This window comes from Oncorhynchus tshawytscha, linkage group LG17 (genome assembly GCF_018296145.1).
Source record: "Oncorhynchus tshawytscha isolate Ot180627B linkage group LG17, Otsh_v2.0, whole genome shotgun sequence".
In the NCBI taxonomy this organism is placed as follows: domain Eukaryota; kingdom Metazoa; phylum Chordata; class Actinopteri; order Salmoniformes; family Salmonidae; genus Oncorhynchus; species Oncorhynchus tshawytscha.
This window is the reverse complement of record NC_056445.1, coordinates 18431968-18447426: the sequence shown is the minus strand read 5'-3', so window position 1 is coordinate 18447426 and position 15459 is coordinate 18431968. Positions and strand designations below refer to the sequence as shown.

The window sequence follows — 15459 nt, the reverse complement described above, 5'->3', positions numbered from 1 at the left end:
GGCCTCTGTAACTGTTTGTTGACCTCTGTAACTGTTTGCTGACCTCTGTAACTGTTTGTTGGCCTCTGTAATGGTTTGTTGGCCTCTGTAACTGTTTGTTGGCCTTTGTAACTGTTTGTTGGCCTCTGTAACGGTTTGTTGGCCTCTGTAACTGTTTGTTGGGCTCTGTACCTGTTTGTTGGCCTCTGTGCAGACTGAGGGCCTGCTGAATAAACTCTCTGCCATGCTTGCCTATTCTACTGTTCCCCTTTCACTTGAACTGTAGATCACTTAAACTGTATAATTGTGAAAAATATTGGAATGCTCTGACTCGTTGGTACCCCACTTCAACTGTCCCATTTAGAATTTTTATAGCAATCATTTTTGGAAGTTACAACATTAACAACAGTCATTGCTTATTGTATAGTAATGGACTGTTTTATGTTATTTCACAAATAGAATAACAGTCCATATCCACTTCTGGAATTACAAAAATCAGGCTACTCAACTCCATTCCTGTAAACCTATACAAATACAATGCAATATGTGCTAATAACATGTTAATACAATGTTACAGGCTAAAATCTTATTTCTCATGGAAACCAGTCTACATTCTGATTTTAAGAAATGTATAGATATGAATTATGTAGCAGACAAAATGCTTTGTCTTTTCAAATTGAAAATGTTGCCAAAGCAAAGCAATGATTTCATATAACTGTTGTTTGTGTATCAGCAACAGCGCCCCTCTTAGTGGTTGCCAAGGTATGACTTGACTTGTGCTCCTTGGCACCCAGAGCACTTGGGGAACCACGTAGCATGGCACTCTCTGACGTATGGGCATTCCCCGCGGCATATGTATTATGTAGTCTGTTCAAGGCTGACAATAACACCGCGTTTTCCAGTATCCCGAAGTTTGAGGGGGAGAGGGTGAGGGAACCCGGAGACAGAAAAATCACTCACATTCCTGTGACATGTTAATATGGGTTTTCCTTTTTTAATCGGTGACAAGTGCATTCTCTATATAATAAACTTTCCAGACATTCCGAAATAATAATAAGAAATATGTCCAAGCATTCCGAAATGTGTTGTTGTGTAAACTTCCTGAGCAAACAGCGAAGGAAGTGGCGGACAGGATTGCCATTGCTCTCCGGTGACTACTGGACTGTTTTTACACCTTCATTCTAAATAAGGAAGCAGCCTGTCAGACATATGACCAGCGTCCCAATTTGGGCTCGGTCGAAGTACCCCATCGCATCCCATGATTGCTCAACTCTACCCAATGAAACTCCTCTCCCCCTGCCCCATCTCACATGTGAGGTGACAGCGGCTGCACATACTCTCATCAGACTTGCAGCTCAGCGCTTGCTGCATACACTTGCTGGGTTGCAACTTTTTCTTCCTCTCTCCCCTCCCTCACTTCGACGGGCAGCAATGAAGTCAGAGTGATGTCATATAAGGATGCGAGTGCCTGGCAAGGTGACATAGGTTTTTGGTGAGTGGTATTCTCCACAGCCAGCGTTGCCTATCGAGAGAGGCGCGGAGCTGCAAAAGATGATCATCACCACCACCTCAAGCTCTGTCACACTCTCTCCTTTCTCTACTCCTCTTTCGGGCTGTCATTTCATGCCAGAAGACCTGACCTGCCTTCCAAAAATAAGCCTTTACCGCCATGCCGAAGGAAGAAAAACAAGAAGAGAGGTATTTTTAGGGCCATTAACTTTGACCACGTGCCCCGAAGGTAAACTGGATGGCCATTGCGCAAAGGTTCTTCATCGGTATGTGCAACGAGGCAAGCACGCACTGGACGTTGACTGCAATTGTTCTCTTGGGGTCTCTATTGGGGATTGTGTCATCATATCCGATTCCAAGCAGGACTAATGCAACTTTATTGGAGCAAAGGTGGGAGACCCTCTTTTCCCGCTCTGTTCTGGGAATCTCTGGGTCGAAATCGGACATGAACTGGGAGAGTGACTATTTGCTGGGCATCAAGAGAGTGCGGCGACTTTACTGCAATGTGGGCATTGGATTTCACCTGCAGATCCTCCCTGACGGCAGGATAAACGGTGTACATAATGAGAACCAGTACAGTGAGTCGCATCCTGAAATGTAATTCAATAGAGAACATATAATATGAGCGGTCCCAAGTAAAGGCGACTTGAGAGCTCCTTGTCGGTCTTGCATGATATTTAATCATTGGGGTCGACAACATTGAATGTCTCTCAAAGCAAAGACAAATCTATTAAAAAACCTTGTATCAGTCAGTGCTAAATATCTTCCCAGGCCAAAACATGACATGAATGCTTGGACCAATATAGACGCCAACTTATTTTTACACTGGCTCCTTCTGTGGCCCAGAAAAGGATTGCCTTGCACGTCAGAAAGTGCAGTTATGATATATATTTATTTGGGCAATAGGAAATGAACAGCATTGCTCCACAAATGATAGAACAAAGACGATGCATGCAGAGTAGCCACCTACAAGGTTACACCCACCGCTGCATCATGCACGTCTTTGTTCCACCGTAATCAAACGCATTGATACAATGTCAATTTGACAAGGTTCCTCTGTATAACACCATGCTTTGTTTGACTAGGTCTAATAGAGATCTCTACGGTGGAGATAGGAGTGCTAAGTATGTATGGGGTGAGAAGTGAGCTGTTTGTCGCAATGAACAGCAGAGGAAGGTTGTATGGAACGGTAGGTGTGCGCAATTGTATTTCCCTCTATTGCTGGGCATGCTGTTTCTAAGAGAGATGGAGAAAAACGCAATGTGTTTGAGATTAGCTAAATTATTTGTTAATATGTTATTACAAATGATATTTTATGAATAATTTGTTTCGTTAAGTAGAGCCTCTGCATTATTTTGTTCTCTGTGAATCAAATATTACCTCACTGATGGGAGCGTTCATGAAGCACGGAATGAATCCATTATAAATTATTCATAATTCCCAATTGCCCAGGGTATAACTTGTTTCAGTATGGTCTTTCTGTAGCCCGTGTAGAATAATGGAAAGGGGTTTTGTAAACGATAACAAACATATCATTCTTATTGAAATATGATCTGTTGAATAAGACGATATAACCGATGCTTATTGAACTCGTTAGTTAACATTAGCCAAATAGTCCATCAATCATCTAATTGCTTTTCTGGCAGTTGAATGTCTAAAGTTATTTATTGAAGGAATCAATCAACTTTCATGGTAGGACTACTAATCTAAAGTGAAGGAGTTTTAGCATTGATTATATCAAGATTGATTTTATGGCCCATTGTTGAATGAAAATATTGCACCACAGTGTTTGCCTACTGCTGTAAATTGGTGTGAATTGGCAAACATTAGGGTCTGACATTTTAGCCTATAAAACTGCACCCAGCTTTTGTCCTGCAGTCAAAGATGGTTAAGTATGAAGATACCATAAAACTTAAATTAAATGCAGTCACAAATAGCTGCCTGTTCCTTTTAATAGCCGGGCATGTTTCAAATAAACGATGGATCTAAATACATTGTTTACAAGTGAACTTCAGTGCAAATGGTAAAGATTGCGCAATAGAAGATACAGGAGAGCAACAGTATTGCTATGGATGAGACTGCAGTGTGGGTTGACATGGTCGCCTCAATTACAGTGGATACAAAGAGTGAGAGAATGATGCTGAAGCTGAAATTGCAAGTCTGATCTGCAATGGATGTGTTATTATAATGTTTATACTGGTCATACTGGTCACAATAAAGTGTGGTAGTCTTTTCAACATGTTATTGAGCAATAGATTCCTTGCTCAAATGGAAGCCTCCAATTCAAACTCCCATTAGACAGATCTGCAAGTGTTATAATGTATGCGCCAGTTGTGTTCGGTGATTGAAGCAAATAAACCGCTCTGGCTATTAATTTAAGTTTTTACAGTATGTAGAAACTGCATCTCCAATAGAAATCCCCTATCATGCTTGTAGGTGATGTCATGGCAACGTTGGCTAGCTAAACTCATGCGCAGAAACACATAATCGGTACTAATGGTCGTTCGGTGTCGAACTGCGCATGTGCAGGCCACCAATCAAAGGCACTCCTTTGATATAAACTTGTTTTTGACAAAAATTACAACATGTAAGTGTCAGATTTCGAGAAAATTAAAAACTAAGGAATACTTTTTTTCACTTCTCTCATTGACCTCGCAAGGGTTTCCGGAAGTCTCGCTATGTTGGGCTTCTGGGTTGAGAAACTGACTGAACTGAGTAGTGTTTAGCTGCAGGAAACATCCAAATCTATTGCCGTGGAGGAGATCTACAACTTTCTGAAATGTATTTTAATATGTTCAGTTTGACAAGACACTGTAAATCAGCAGGAAATGATTCGTCATGAAGTTGATGAACAAGGAGTGTCTGAACTCTTTTTAACCACATTTAGTCCAGTCCTCTGTTTCCTCTGTATTTTGAAAACTCTTGAAATAGTTTATTGTCTGTATGTTTATGTTAGATTGGCAGAAAACCCAATACTTGAATCATGAAAAATGAAAAATTGTCAAAAAAATGATTACTATACAACTTGTAAATGATTGAATATGAATGACTGCGTTACAACAGACATTTAGAGCATATGGTTTAGAAGTTTGAAGTGGTTATTTAAAGCCAGCATGCAGTCTTTTTAATTAAGATGTTTAATTATCACTGTATGTCTATTTCTTGGAAAATAACTCCAAATATGTTTTTTATAATTTACTTCACTTTTGCCATTGAAATTATGTCTGATCATGTAGGTGGGTTGATACAAATTGAAATATATTTACATAAACAACCATGATTGGTGGATAGGATCATTTAGACTATAGAGCCTGACCCGTTTACCCCTTCACAGTAGGAGGATACATATGCAAAAAAAAAATGGTCAGAATAACCAGATCAGATTATGATGTCATGCTGTGGGCCAAAACTCCATCCCACCTTAACAGGCTGAAATTCTAGGCGTTTTTTTCCAAAAGCTCTTACACTAAAAGGACATTATCATAATTTTCACAATTTCAGAGCGTTATTTCAACCTCATAGTTTGGAAATATCATTACAAAAACTGGAAATCAGGTTTTTGAATGCACTGCCCCTTTAATAATGAGCAAAATATAATCCATCTCAAATGTTCCCCAACAATATTTGTCTACTGAACTGTGTCATGTGGTCTGGTGCAGCAAGAGAAACTATGCCATCCATCTAAGCTTTTGCCAAAGCACGCTTGTAGTGTAATGTTCATCCTGTGGTCCTCCTAACTTGAGATTTTTGTTGACCTTGTCTCTCCATTTGCCATTTTTAGAAATTCTTCCGGGACGAGTGCAAGTTCAAGGAGACCTTGCTGCCAAACAACTATAATGCCTATGAGTCTTCGGTTTACAAGGGCTCCTACATCGCCCTCAGCAAACATGGCCGCGCAAAGAGAGGCAACAAGGCAACCACCGCCATGACTGTCACACACTTCCTCCCACGATTATTATGATCAAAGTTGGCAATAACTCACTAATTTGCACATGTGGATGTTCTCCCAGGTAATATAGAATTACACAGTATACATATACACCATTACAAAAGGACTGCAAAAACTACACAAGTATTTATTATCTTTATATATGTATATTTGGATAGCTACCTTTGTATTAGAACTTATGTATGTGTCGTTATTTGCTGCTTATCACATATCATTATCGATTGAGGAGCCTTTGCCAGTCTTCGCTTTACTTTGATGCGTGCCATAATGGAAGTACGCTTCACCCTGCCCCAGTATCTGTGCGTTAGAGATGTCGATGATGAGTATGACGTGTCTTCTTTCTAACTCCCAGGAAGCTCCAAATCCAACTCCCATTAGACAGACCTGCAAGTGTTATAATGTCAAAATACTTTCAGCTGACAAACTATCGTCATTTAATCCCGTTACAGCCGGTATGGACTTCCAAAAAAGGACAAACAAAACATTTACAAGCAACTAACATTTTTTTCTTATTTCGCACCTCCAATGTATTGAGATGTTGTAAACTTCGGACCTGTGCGTGGCATTAATGAGTGATTGGATGTGCTGAATAGGCATTTTTTCTGTTGCTTCTCAATTTTTATTGACACCTTTTCTGGAAATACATACTGGTCGTAACTTGAGTAAATTAAGATAGTTGCTCAGCCAAACTACATATTTGCTCAGTCAAACTTCATAACAAACATATTTTGACATTATAATGCTTGCATAGCTGTCTAATGGAAGTTTGAATCGGAGCTTCCTGGGCGTTAAAGACATCTCTAACTCACAGATACTGGGGCTGCTTCACCCCGTCTTCGGGGTGGATGACTAATATCCTTAGCTTTTAGGAGTGAAATGGATACTTTTTATTACCTCAAAAAACCACTTGACTGGATAAAGAGATGCATGGAGTTACTGTATGCTCAAGGAAATACCTGTTTAGTTTATCCTTTTTCTGAGACCTTTGAGCACTTGCTGGTTTGCTATTTTCTTAAAGAGACTTCTTAAATGCACTTCCCTTGCTGCACGATGTGAAGGTGCCTTGGTGTTCCCACTTGTGCCCCCCTTAAACTTGCATGTAAGAGACACCCACTGTAGTCAGAAATAGGGCTGACACTCCAAGGAGGGCGTGGGGGGGGGCAGGTCTATCTCTGGTTTATTTTCTTTTTCTGTTATTAGATCGATTAAGTAATATACACTCTGGTACACAGAGAGAAGACTAGAGGAGAACTTCCATGAGTGTGGGGAGGAACTCAGTTGCCCACCCACAGTAGAAGTTTAACCGCCATGTGAGACTAGTCTCTCCACAAGGTCATTTAAACACGGTGGGGCAGTTATGTGTTACAGACTGGACTTAAACCTCCTTTGTCTCAGAGCTCCTTTGCGTCATGGCTTGAAATGAACTGAAAAAGGGACTAGCATAAGAACGCACAATAGAACATGTATCTGCTCACAAACTGGGACACTGCTGACATACCCAAAACCTTTAGTGTTTGGCTTTGGGTGAGTGTGTGAAATGTAAAATTGCAAGCTTTTGTGCATCGCCATACATAAACACGTCTATTAAGCCAATGAAAAATGATGTAAATATTGACAAATGTGAAACAGAAAAAAATAACCAGGAACAAGTTGCGTAGTTCAGGTTGCACAGTGACCATCCATGATGGTGCCTGATGTCTTTTATGTTAGTGAGAATCGTTCCCATACATGATTATTTATTTAGTTGTTTGTTAATGTGTTTGGTGAAATCCCAGATCAGTGTGCTCTGCAACACCATTGCAGTGGCAGAAAGTTGTTGGAAGCTGTAGTTGGATGGTTTTAAATGTAATTACAGGAGGCTCAGTTCCTGGAGTCAATGTGCAGCACTGGACTGAAGGACAGTGCAGTGCCTCATAGTTGATAGTGTTCTTTCCTCTGCTGCTGCTTACTTGAAAACTGAGGCTTCTCATTCTACCCGACCCCAAGTCACCCTCTGGGAATGTTCTCTTTGGTGGAGCCGAGGAGGAGCAGGACTATTTTAACCTAGGAAAGACTTATGGGATGTGGCCTGCTGTCTCTGTTTGTTGAATCGCCTGCAAGAATGTGTCTCATCCAGGATGACTGGCTGCTCCCCACATACTCCCCTTTAAAAAGTACCACCCCGGTCTTCAGATACCCCTGTGAAACCCCATGGGGCTGGAGGGACCTTGGGATTCCAGCAGTAACCCAGGAGATTCCTCTTCTGCTTTAGTCCTTTTTAAGTTCACGGTCAGAGTCATGGACCAGTGTTGACCCTGACTCTGTGTCCAGGGTGGTCTGCTATTTGGGTCACCTCCCATCAAATCAATGTTTGTCTCTATTTGATAGTGTTATCTCTCTATTTGATTAATTTGATGTAAAGCTAGTTGATTGGTTTTAAAGGGACATACAGGGCTGTGCTGGGTTGATTATTTATTTATGGAATTCTTTATGCACTGTTTGAATGGTCTCCAAAGAAAGACCATCAGTAGTCTCCAAGATTCCATCTTGTCCTTAATTGCCCTTATAAACGTGGCTTTAAAGCTACAGTCTGTGATTGGTGCATCCATTTTTGGACATTAAATGTAATGTAATGAGCCTTTATAGCCATTTATTCTTAAGGAATATAACATAGAAATGCCTCATGACCTTAGTTAAACAGTCTTACCCCATCAGAACCCAAAATATAAGCTTGGTCTATTCCACTGTTTGTGAGCAATGTAATTGTAAAAATAGGTTAAAACTATAAAAACTAGTGGCTAGGCAGTGTTTTGTTTTTCGAATCATAGACTGTAGCTTTAAAAAAAATATATACAACTGTCATTGTCACTTTTCATATCTGATTGCCTGGCTGAGAATACATGTGTCTGAGATCTACAGTTGTTTGAGTTATGTCTTTAATTTCTCTTGCCGAAGTTCAAACACTTGGTTTGATGAGTCTACCCTGCATTAATGTGAATGTAGATGTAATTTTTGCTCCTCTCACACCCCTTCCCTCACACACTTGTGCGTAGCCTACATCCAAATACTTCCAGGGAGGGGACCTCTGCAGACTTGATGCAGTACTTGAGACAAAGAGCAAAGTCACTGCAAGTCTCTATCCTCCCACTTCTCTGTGTCTCTACAGCAGGCCTTGTGGGCCACTGTGACGTCAACCAACCAACTGCTCTTCAGGAATCACCTGGCTCTGCCTGAGAACCAAGGCTCTGATATCAAAAGACTGTGGACAAGAGCTTCCAATCCTATCTAAAACAACCCTTCCCTTACACTTTCACAGTCTTTACAGAGAGGTCTTGGAGCGGTTATTTAAAGATTTTAGTGGCACATTGGAGTATTGCAAGGGAGTTTCATATTGCAGAGTAACTGTTAAACAATTTCCACAGTTTACAAGAGTCCGTTGAGGTTATTTTCAGGATTGATGGAAGCTTTCTCTAAAGGGCAGCACCTACCTACCTGTACACTTACTAGTGGTGTGCAACAGGAACTTACTTTTTTAGGATGGATTATTATGGACATGCAATGAATCTGTCACACGGTATTGTGGCCTGGATCAAATCTCCTTTTCCTAACATGTTGTAATGAGAATCTATGTCCTGGAAGTAAATCCTGTTGTTTGTCTATTGGTTAAAGAGTGTTCTCAGAGATCAGACTAAAGACTTATTGCCGCTTTGACTGCATGTGGTATTACATGAAAACATTCTGGGATAGTTTTTGACATGGGTAAAAGTTAAAACGAAAAAAAAAATAATCAGATACATTGTTCTGATAAAAGTGAGGCAAATATGTATTTAATAAGTTCAATGTGAGTTCATTTAACAGCTAAATCCTCATGTCAACATACCAGGGTGTGAAGTGTGTGTGCGTGTGTGTGTGTGTGTGTCTGTGTGTGTGTCTGTGTGTGTGTCTGTGTGTGTGTGTGAGTCTTGCACACCCTCCCTCAAAGTCAACAAGATGTCAAAGGTGCACCTTATCAGAGATCTTGAAAATATTGAAAGTAGTGCTGCTTGTGAAAAGTGAAAGTTTGCTATCTTAAAGTAGCTTATAAAATGGTGTCTTTCCTATGTCTGAGCATGGTAACGGGATAGTGAGGCAACTAAAAGCTGGAAGCCTAAAGATTACCGGTTGATATTCTGTTCCCTATCAGACTTGACCAAAACATACGACCGCAATAAATTCTAGTTCTTTTTGAAAATGATTTGTGAAATGCGTCAATTAACTTCAGCAGAGAAGGCATCCTGTTATCATGCTCCGCTAACTCTTAAAGCTGTCTGAAGCCCACCAAGCTTGATTGGGAGTGTGTCTGCATGTGTTTCCCTTGTGAGTTTCGGCAAAACTTTCGTTCTCTTGGTTTTGTACCCCTGCACTAAGGGGAGTGAGCTTCCACCTATGCCCCTTCTCTCTGTTAACATATACCTCACCTTCTGCCTTAGTTTTAATTTGTTATGACGATTGTAAAATAGTAGACTTCTGCAATCATTTATTTCTGAAAAACTGATGAGGGTACGTAAGAATACTAATATATTGAAAATGTTTTTCCTTTTATTTTTGTACGTATGTGCTGTGCACAGCATTCTACTGTATTCCTGAGATACCAATAAACGTTTGTTTTATACTTGTTGTTCTCTTGGTTTCTTATTGAGCCCGGGGCTGGATGGCTTTGTTAAAGGTGACAGAGAATAATGTACATGTCACCTAGGAGAGATCAACTTGATCTCTTCCTAGCACCTCCCACACAAAGATGAGTGACTTACCAAACATATAGTGTGTAATGCACACTGACCAGTGCACTGTGCCCTCTACAGCCTATTGCAATACTTAAGGTGATCTACTATTTTAAGGTTCAGGGGCACTGCTCTGCAAAATGTTACCCCTGAACCCCCTTATAGAATGTTAACACTTCTTATGTTGAAGCACCAACAACAAAGGCAAATCTGCAGCAGTTCATGCTTGGAAAAGTGTCTAACATGAAATCATCATGTCTGAAGATTAGATTTGATCAACTTTATTGTCCCACCTGGAGGAAATGAATTTAGTCAGGTGCTTAAAAAGACCAAGTACATAAAACATAGAAACAGAATAATTAAATGAATGTGTAAGTGCTATAGTCTACATATATGAAATAAGATAGTTATGGCTGGTCATTTTATTTTTATTTGGTCCGACACTAGGACCCCCTGTGCCGTCCACATTGTGGCATAGATTACCTTGTGGTTCCCTCTGCTGGTCAAACTCTGTAATGGTGGAATTGTTTGTGATGGGAAGTTGGCACCAGACCATAAATTATTTAAGGGGGCAGCTCATCGTCACATATACACACAGTGTAATGTTAATTTGGAGCTTAATTAGTATTATTCAGGCATGGATTTATGTTTTTATAATTAAATAGAAAATACTAGATAGAAATACAGCACTACATTAGATCTGTGTTTTTAAATGGTCAAATATGTATCTGAGTCTAAGATGTTGTCTTATCATTTAATTCAAACAGATTGTACCATAATGTTCAATTACTATCATAAAATTACGTTTTCAAAACATTAGAATGGTGTTGGGAATATGTTGTATAGATTAGGGGCAGGAAACCTTGGGAATTGGTTGTATAGATTATCTTTAGCCTTACAAAATGGGTAAAACTAGACCCAATAAAGGGCTTAACCTTGACTCATTGTTTTTTTTCTATACCTCCAAAAAAGATGGTTAATAGGTAATTATAATAGGCTTACTGGACAGAGGGGTATATTTCGCACACTGAAATGACAGAGGGTACATGAGTCCAAGGATCCTGATTGTGAACGTTTTAATGCGTGAAAAAAAGACGTCACTTTTGTACAGACATTGCTCAAGGATACTACTACGTTATTTGGTGACCAATACCTATTGACAAACATTCAGGTGGAGATGCACCCCCTTCCTTCCGCCGAGAGAAAGACCCACATCTGCGTTGGGGGCGAGCGCTGCGTAGGCTAAAGGATGTGAGCAGGAGTGGCATTTGGGTCCCTTTAAATAGAGCCGTTCTCAAACTTTGGACCATCAGATCAGCTGAAGTTTGCAAACAGTTTGCGGCAGAACTCACAGCTACATCCGAAATCTCTGTGATACATTTTCAGTGTTATTTGGGGAAAATATGGAAATAACCAAGACATCTGGGATGAGGGACGCGGTCCTTGTACTCTTACTGTCTGTTCTTCAGGGATTTCGACTTGTGGATGCCGTTCCAAACCCATCACCTCTCCTGGGATCCAACTGGGGGAATCCGAGAAGATACGTACACCTGCAGACGTCTTCAGACGTGAACAATTTCTACCTTGAGATCCGTTTAAATGGCCACGTGCGCAAAACTACACTTCGAAGCTCATACAGTAAGTTCTTATTACATTTTTGCCGTTTCTTTTTGATTGAAATTTGGTTTTAAGTCATTGTCTTAATCTGCTTCTATAGACTAACACAATTAATTTTGTCAACAGGTGTGATTGTATTGAAGGCGGAAACAAGAGAGCGCGTGGCGATACTTGGAGTCAAAAGTAACCGCTACCTTTGCATGGATGCCCTGGGAAACCCCTTCAGCTCTGTAAGTAAATGCCCATTTTCATTATCCATTGAACTGAAATACATGTTTTCTTAACATTTAGAATAAGACTCGTGAGATAATTGAATGGCACTTTTTCCTCATTTGAACTTTTCATGACATTAACCAAAAATGCGCTTTTACGCACGGATTTCAGACCACTTTTAACCAAACACACAGCCTATATCTTATCCTTTTTTGTTTTGTTTTACACTGGTCGAATCGTTCTTGTGTTTAGCACTCAAGCAACACTTAAACAATTAAGTTAATGGATATACGTTTCTAAATTGCAGTTTTTACGTAAATGTATCTGTTTACAGACTGTTTGCCACAAGGAAGACTGTCTTTTTAACCACAAGTTATTGGAAAACCACCGCGACGTGTACTACTCTTGCAGAACTGGTATTCTGCTCAACTTGGAAGGGATAAAGCAAGTGTTCACGGTGGGTCAGAATCTACCGCAAACCTCCCTCTTCCTATCGGAGAAGAACACGGTGCCACTGGAGCGCCTCTTGCACCGGGAGAAGAGAAACCGGGTGGTTGACCCTTCTGATCCGTACAACATGCTGGGGCAGACGGAGGAGGACGAGGACTCCCGGGCTATGCCGGAGCTGGATGACACCTTGGAGATGGACCAGGAGGCTGAACTCCCCGAGGGACGCAACATCTCCAGGGAGACCCCCCAATCTCCCTCCGACGACCCGTGGAACGTGCATTCCCTAAACCCCCCTCCCAGCCCCCGTATAATGAATGCAATGGTGGGATAAGAGGACAGGACACTTGCCGTTGTACACCTGGTTTTAAGAATATAAATTGTGTGCGCGTTCACGTTGGATCTTTTCCAGCTGGTCTGGAAACAAACCCCAACTATTACACCTGTGAAAGTCTGACCGTGACAGGCTTATTATAGCATATTAGTCATTTGTATATAGTCATAAGACGGAATATTGTATTTTGTTCATTTTTCACTATAGCACAGTAGCTAGTGGGTATATAACTATTGGTTTCCGTGCTTTTTAATTCTAGGACGCAAATTCTGCACGAGTGCGCTCTGTTTACGGGATGGATTCTTATGAGAATCATGCTGAAACCCGAAATATTTGTGCGTCTTCTTCGAAGAAAAAAAGTAAGTTGAGCTGAAGTCACTTTATTAAATGTTTTACAATGTAAGAAGCCTACAAGAAAATACTCGGGTTATCAAATCAAATCAAGCTTTATTTATACAGCACATTTCAGACATGGAACGCAACACAATGTGCTTTACAGGAAAAAACATTGTAAAAAAAAACTATGAAAATAGAAGCTGAAATATTTACTAAACAACAAACATGAGATAAAAAACAAAAGATGACACAAACTGAACAACAAAAAAAGGACCCCAATGAAAAGCAAAGCTAAAATATGTGTTTTAAGATATCTTTTATATATGTCCACAGTTGATCTCTTTTAAATATGTCCACAGTTCCGGCCCCTCTCAGGTTGTCTGGCACGCCTCTCCATGCTTCTTAGTCCTAGGCTTTGGGATAGTTAAAATGCCAGTGCCATTGGACCTGAGGGCCTTAACATAAAAGTATGTCTAACATGAATTGAGGTGCACAATCGTGGATAGATTTAAAAACCAATAGAAGAATCTTAAAATGAATTCTAAAACTCACAGACAGCCAGTGCAGAGACCTTTAAAATTGGTGTAATGTGTACTCTCCGTCTGGTCTTGGTCAGTAGCCGTGATGCAGCATTCTGTATGTTTTGCAGTTGACCATTACAGTTGTAGCATTACAGTAGTCAAGCCTGCTTGAAATAAAAGCATGGATGAGTCTCTCTATCAGTCTGAGTGAGAAACGGGCGCACCTTGGCAATAATCATCACATGGTAAAAAAGCTATTTTAGTCACATTCCTAATGTGTGATTTGAAATTTAGTTCAGAATCTGAAAGAACATCGTTTTTTTTACCTGGTTGTTTTATCTTTATTGCCCGTGAATTAAAATGTGTGGCTAGATTCTCTCTCTGGGCTTTGGCTCCAACAATAAGTACCTCATTCTTCTCTTGATTTAGCTGGAGGAAGTTGTGAGCCAACCAAGTATTTAAATAATAATTTATACGTGTAGCTAAAATCCTCTGGTGACACAGAAATGTAAAGTTGTGTATCGTCTGCGTAGCAGTGAAAATCAATTCTGTGCTTTCTGACGGTGCCAAGGGGTAGCATATATAAACTGAACAGTACCAGACCCAAAATCAAACGTTGTGGAACCACATGATATGTATTTTCTCAGAGTTTTGTTCACCTAGGGTGACAAAGAACTCTTGACCAGTTAAATAGGTCCTAAACCAATATAGAACTGGACCTGAGAGGCCAACCCACCTCTCCAGTCTGTCCAGAAAGACATCATGGTCAACAGTGTCAAACGCAGCACTTAAATCTAAGAGTACAAGGACAGATTATGATGATGAAACTTAAACATATTCCATATAGAATTAGGTCTACTACAATGTTTAATATGCCAGTACGCCTACATGTTATAGGCCATTTAATTTAAAACGTCAATGAATGGTAGGCCTACAACCTACAGGGTATCAGAACACATAGAAAGTATAGGTTGGGGATAGGTGCTAGCCAGCAAAAGCAAGCAACAAAGCCAATCCCAAGAAAGTTGAAAGTATTTATTTATTTAAATCTATTCATTTATTGTTATTTCTAGTATTTATATGGATGCTTAACTGTTAAAGAGGAATTCTGAGTTGGCCTTTGATGGGATATAGCTTCCATTTCCCCAGAAAACCGGATATGGGGACTCAGCTCAGGCGTTTATTTTATAGCTGCTACATTAGGTTAGTTGTGAGTAAGCAGTGTATGAGTATTGGTGACATTTATCTTGATAAAATTCATTATTACGAACAAAATATTACTATTTTCAATGTATTTATTTTTGGGGATTATATTTTAGATAAATATTTTAGTACTTATGGTTGAACAACTGCATACCTGAGATCCCCATGATGTCACAATAGCAAGCAAATGCAGTTCTGGATGGAGAAAAGGCATACTCTGTTTTGTTTCTGAATCGTCTGAATAGACTTGATATTGACAGTAATCTACAACGTTAGGGACTTTGTAATTATATAAATTACAATAAATCCCATATTCAGCAATATAATATTTTTCATGTGTTATTATGCTTATGTTTAGAGCTTGCAAGAAATGTATTTCACTGTACTTGTGTATTTGACATTAAAACTTAACTTGCTGTGTGTTGCTGTTTATAAGGTTAGCAATCGCACCAGTGGGCATAAAGTTGGCTACAGTCAAACAAGCTGATGGCTATCGAGAATTCAAACAAAAAATAAATTAGACATCAATTCACCATGTTCCCTTTCATTGACTACTTCGATGTCTAACTTGCTTGCTTATAGGACTTTGCATGCAATGTCCTGATATATTTA

At 39.9% G+C, this 15459-nt stretch overlaps 2 protein-coding genes across 2 annotated transcripts; both read left to right on the top strand.

Moving 5' to 3' along the window:
• Nucleotides 1–1307: 1307 nt before the first annotated feature.
• Nucleotides 1308–10067, top strand: LOC112216986 (fibroblast growth factor 4B-like). Its single transcript, XM_024377170.2, has 3 exons — nucleotides 1308–2066; nucleotides 2574–2677; nucleotides 5270–10067. The coding sequence occupies exons 1-3, from the start codon at nucleotides 1727–1729 to the stop codon at nucleotides 5447–5449; spliced, it is 624 nt and encodes a 207-aa protein (XP_024232938.2). The 5' UTR covers nucleotides 1308–1726; the 3' UTR covers nucleotides 5450–10067.
• A 1456-nt stretch (nucleotides 10068–11523) lies between these two features.
• On the top strand, nucleotides 11524–15379 carry LOC112216985 (fibroblast growth factor 23-like). Its single transcript, XM_024377169.2, has 3 exons — nucleotides 11524–11814; nucleotides 11920–12023; nucleotides 12341–15379. Exons 1-3 carry the CDS (start codon nucleotides 11580–11582, stop codon nucleotides 12785–12787), a joined length of 786 nt encoding a protein of 261 aa, XP_024232937.1. The 5' UTR covers nucleotides 11524–11579; the 3' UTR covers nucleotides 12788–15379.
• Nucleotides 15380–15459: the final 80 nt, after the last annotated feature.